Consider the following 3,439-nt stretch of genomic DNA (forward strand, 5'->3'; position numbering starts at 1 on the left):
GTGGTGTTATGTCGCTTCGGCAGGTTCAGGGCTGGGAAGACACTCGCATTCTCCCGCCCTTCTCGGATTGACATCTGGTGCGGGTGCCTCTCGGTTTGGAGCTGCTCCGTGCAGGCTTCAAATGCCTAGGTCTTCGTTGTGTTCTTCTCCGGCAATGAACATGTATGTCCGCCTCTTCCCTTTCCCTACTGCTCTACGAAACATTGAAAGTGGGGGAGACGAGGGATGAGGGTCTCTGATTTGCTGCCTATGATACCCGTGCATTTATAAAAAATATTATGCGAAGAGCGGAGACAATTAATAAAAAAGCTAATTTTTTGGTAGATAATTTATGTGGATATTGTTGTGAGCTATCACAACGCACGGGTAATCGAGTAGTTGATGTATTATATAACAGTGTTACAGATAAGCAACCGGTTTCACACCATCTAATAGAAAGGAAAAGGACATCATGCTTCTTCTTCCCCATCAAGAAAGAAAGAAAAAAACTACGGATATTTTCCGGTAAACAAGCAACCAGCAGGGATCTCACTGAAAAACCACAGCCGCATTCATTCCATGCGTCCATCAGTCCTCCCTGCCGCGATCGGACGGCGCCCACCCCACCTCTCCAAGACCATTCCACGCCACCAACCGCAAATAATTCGAAACACTAGGGGCAGGCTAGTAACTTCCCGTAGGCTCTACCTTTTTTATCGGGCTCCCCCACCATCCGTGGCCCGACGACGTCCCCATTTCCAAGCTCCTCCTCGCGATTCCAATCCACGCACGCCTCCTCCGCTTCCGCCTCGCTCAGGGTTAGGGTTTCCTCTGCTCCCCATCTCATTCTTGTTTTTTCATGTTGGATTTGTTAGAGAAGGCTTGATCTATGCCTGTTGGGGCCCGATTCGGCGTCCCGGGATCGATTGGTGCGGTTTTATTGACGGGGTGGGGGCAAGAGGTTGCGGTGGTGTTGATTCGTTGGATACGGGGATTTCGGGGACTCGCATGTTCGTGGGTTGATTTGGCCTTCGCACTTCGGTTGGTGGTTTCTCTCGGTTCTTCTGTGTGGGGAAAAGAAAACGCGTTTCTTCTCTTTCTTATTTTTAAAGTTTTAAAAACTGTACAATGGTTGTTTATCACTTTGTCTTGTTTAAAATCATTAGATTTGTCGTTCCATTTTGCCTGATTTCTCAAAAAGTTTATAGCACTGTTAGTAGCTAGTGATTTAAATGCTCTATCATGGTGGAAATCGTGTGCATCTGGTTGAGAACGGTGGATTCGTTAAATTAACATCCCTGATTTGCCTGATTTCTCAAAAAGTGTATAGCAGATTTGATGCACGTTGTTCTCGATTTACATCCCTGAGAATCTTTTTTCCCTTGTTTTGTAGAGATTCGGATTTGATTATATTACCCTGATTCGTTTAAAAGGATGGGTTGAGCTGTATTTGCGCAACATATTTTGCGACAGTGACTTCTCTTCCTAAAAATTAGGGTCTTGTTCCGTCTACCACGATCCATTCTTGCTAAGACGGCATTGAATGTTTAATGTGCAGCTTATAGTCAGTGATGGAACACAAGGAGGCGGGCTGCCAGCAGCCGGAGGGCCCAATCCTATGCATCAATAACTGCGGCTTCTTCGGCAGTGCTGCGACGATGAACATGTGCTCCAAGTGCCACAAGGAGATGATAACGAAGCAGGAGCAGGCCCAGCTGGCTGCCTCCTCCATCGATAGCATTGTCAATGGCGGTGACGGCGGGAAAGGACCTGTAATTGCTGCATCTGTAAATGTGGCAGTTCCTCAAGTTGAGCAGAAGACTATTGTTGTGCAGCCCATGCTTGTAGCTGAAACCAGCGAGGCTGCTGCTGTAATCCCCAAGGCCAAGGAAGGCCCAGACCGGTGCGCGGCCTGCAGGAAGCGTGTTGGGCTGACGGGATTTAGCTGCCGATGCGGGAACATGTACTGTTCGGTGCACCGCTACTCCGACAAACATGACTGTCAGTTCGACTATCGGACTGCAGCAAGGGACGCGATTGCCAAGGCCAATCCTGTGGTGAGGGCGGAGAAGCTCGACAAGATCTGAGGCGGGCATTGGGGGAGCGAAATGGTTGCAATCTGCAAGAATTCAACATGCTGTCTTTGCTGCGTTATCATTGAAACTTGCCATTCTTGTCTGCTGCTGCGTCCCGTGAGGTTCAATACTGTGATGCACACAGCATCCAGGCAGCCGCAAGAATTTCATCAAAATGGTTTCCCGTGTTGGCTATGTCGTGTAAGCTTAATTCAGTTATTCATGGTGGTTTCGGTCGGTATTGTGGTATTCCCATTTAGGTAGCTCTGTAATGTATTGCTGTCTCAAGCGTGTTACATTCCAATTAGTAATAGTAATCAGCAATTGTCTGCCCCATATATTTTTTAAAAAGTATGTTCTTGTGATGTCCCAGCAACATATCACATTCAGTTAAACGCTTTGCATACGATTCATTATTTCATTCAGAGGGCCAGATGCTAGAGGCTGAGAGGTTGTCATAGTGTTTTCAGGCCACTGCTCTACTATACCCTTATGTTATGTTCAAGTAATTGTTCATATGTGAAGTTATTGACCAATCAACTGATCTTGCTCCTCGTAGGAGGAAGCAACCTCTGCTGCTCGTGTAGAGTCAAGGGTGCAATAAAGTGGAATTCTTGTTGATGAACACTTCATTTCATTTTTTTGTTGATGAACACTTGATTTCAAAAATCTTCTTTTATTTCAGAGCTGTGATTTTGTATCAGGACACAGCTTGGTGTTTGAGTATGCTGAATCTGGATTAGCTACAACCTACACAAGCACAATTTCCTGGTGAATGTTGACACTAGGTGACCTGAATTCTCAAGCAAGGCGTTTCATATTCTGCAATCTCTTTCCAGCGTGCGTACAACGGGAACATGCAGCTCGCCTTTCCGCATGTGATTGCAACACGCCTAACTTGTTTTTGTATGATTGTCACCTGCAAAGAATTGGAACAAGTCTAAGCAACTTGTTTTTTGTATGATCGCCACTTGCAAAGAAGATAATGATTTGTACGAAATAGTATTCTTCTGCTGGGCATGAAATGTTTTCCTCCCTCAATTTGTGGGTCCCTTCAGGCTTGATGGGAACATTGAGCAACTCTTCTGCCGGGTGTTCAGCTGCGATGATATAAAAGAATGCAGGCAATGATAGAGAAGTCTGATCACCGTGAGATTCCTTGGTTGTTTATGGGAGAACGGATAGGATCTCAGCTTTGTCGTCCTCCCATCCCGGGCGTATTTTATGGACCTAGCTGCTGTTAACTGCCCCGTTCAGTATACTATAGAACTGAACTGCTCCGTTCAGTATACTATAGAACTGAGCTGCCATTATAGTGTATACAGGCCTGTTTGGAAGTGGAGTTTTTCTATGGTTTTTAAGAAATACCATAGTATTCATTAATA

The 3,439-nt window shown here is 45.7% G+C and overlaps 1 protein-coding gene across 3 annotated transcripts; it reads left to right on the forward strand.

Annotated features, from left to right (window-relative positions):
* The first annotated feature begins 421 nt into the window (after nucleotides 1-421).
* Nucleotides 422-3,076, forward strand: LOC100191419 (uncharacterized). Of its 3 annotated transcripts, XM_008682743.4 has the most exons (3): nucleotides 568-797; nucleotides 1,373-1,451; nucleotides 1,538-2,475. In XM_008682743.4, exon 3 carries the CDS (start codon nucleotides 1,551-1,553, stop codon nucleotides 2,064-2,066), a length of 516 nt encoding a protein of 171 aa, XP_008680965.1. In that variant the 5' UTR covers nucleotides 568-797; nucleotides 1,373-1,451; nucleotides 1,538-1,550; the 3' UTR covers nucleotides 2,067-2,475. The 3 variants fall into 3 exon arrangements, with proteins under 3 accessions (XP_008680964.1, XP_008680965.1, NP_001130325.1); XM_008682742.4 differs by lacking the exon at nucleotides 1,373-1,451 and having other exon boundaries at nucleotides 422-797; NM_001136853.1 differs by having other exon boundaries at nucleotides 786-3,076.
* Nucleotides 3,077-3,439: the final 363 nt, after the last annotated feature.

Source organism: Zea mays, chromosome 5 (assembly GCF_902167145.1).
Source record: "Zea mays cultivar B73 chromosome 5, Zm-B73-REFERENCE-NAM-5.0, whole genome shotgun sequence".
Classification (NCBI taxonomy): Eukaryota; Viridiplantae; Streptophyta; class Magnoliopsida; order Poales; family Poaceae; genus Zea; species Zea mays.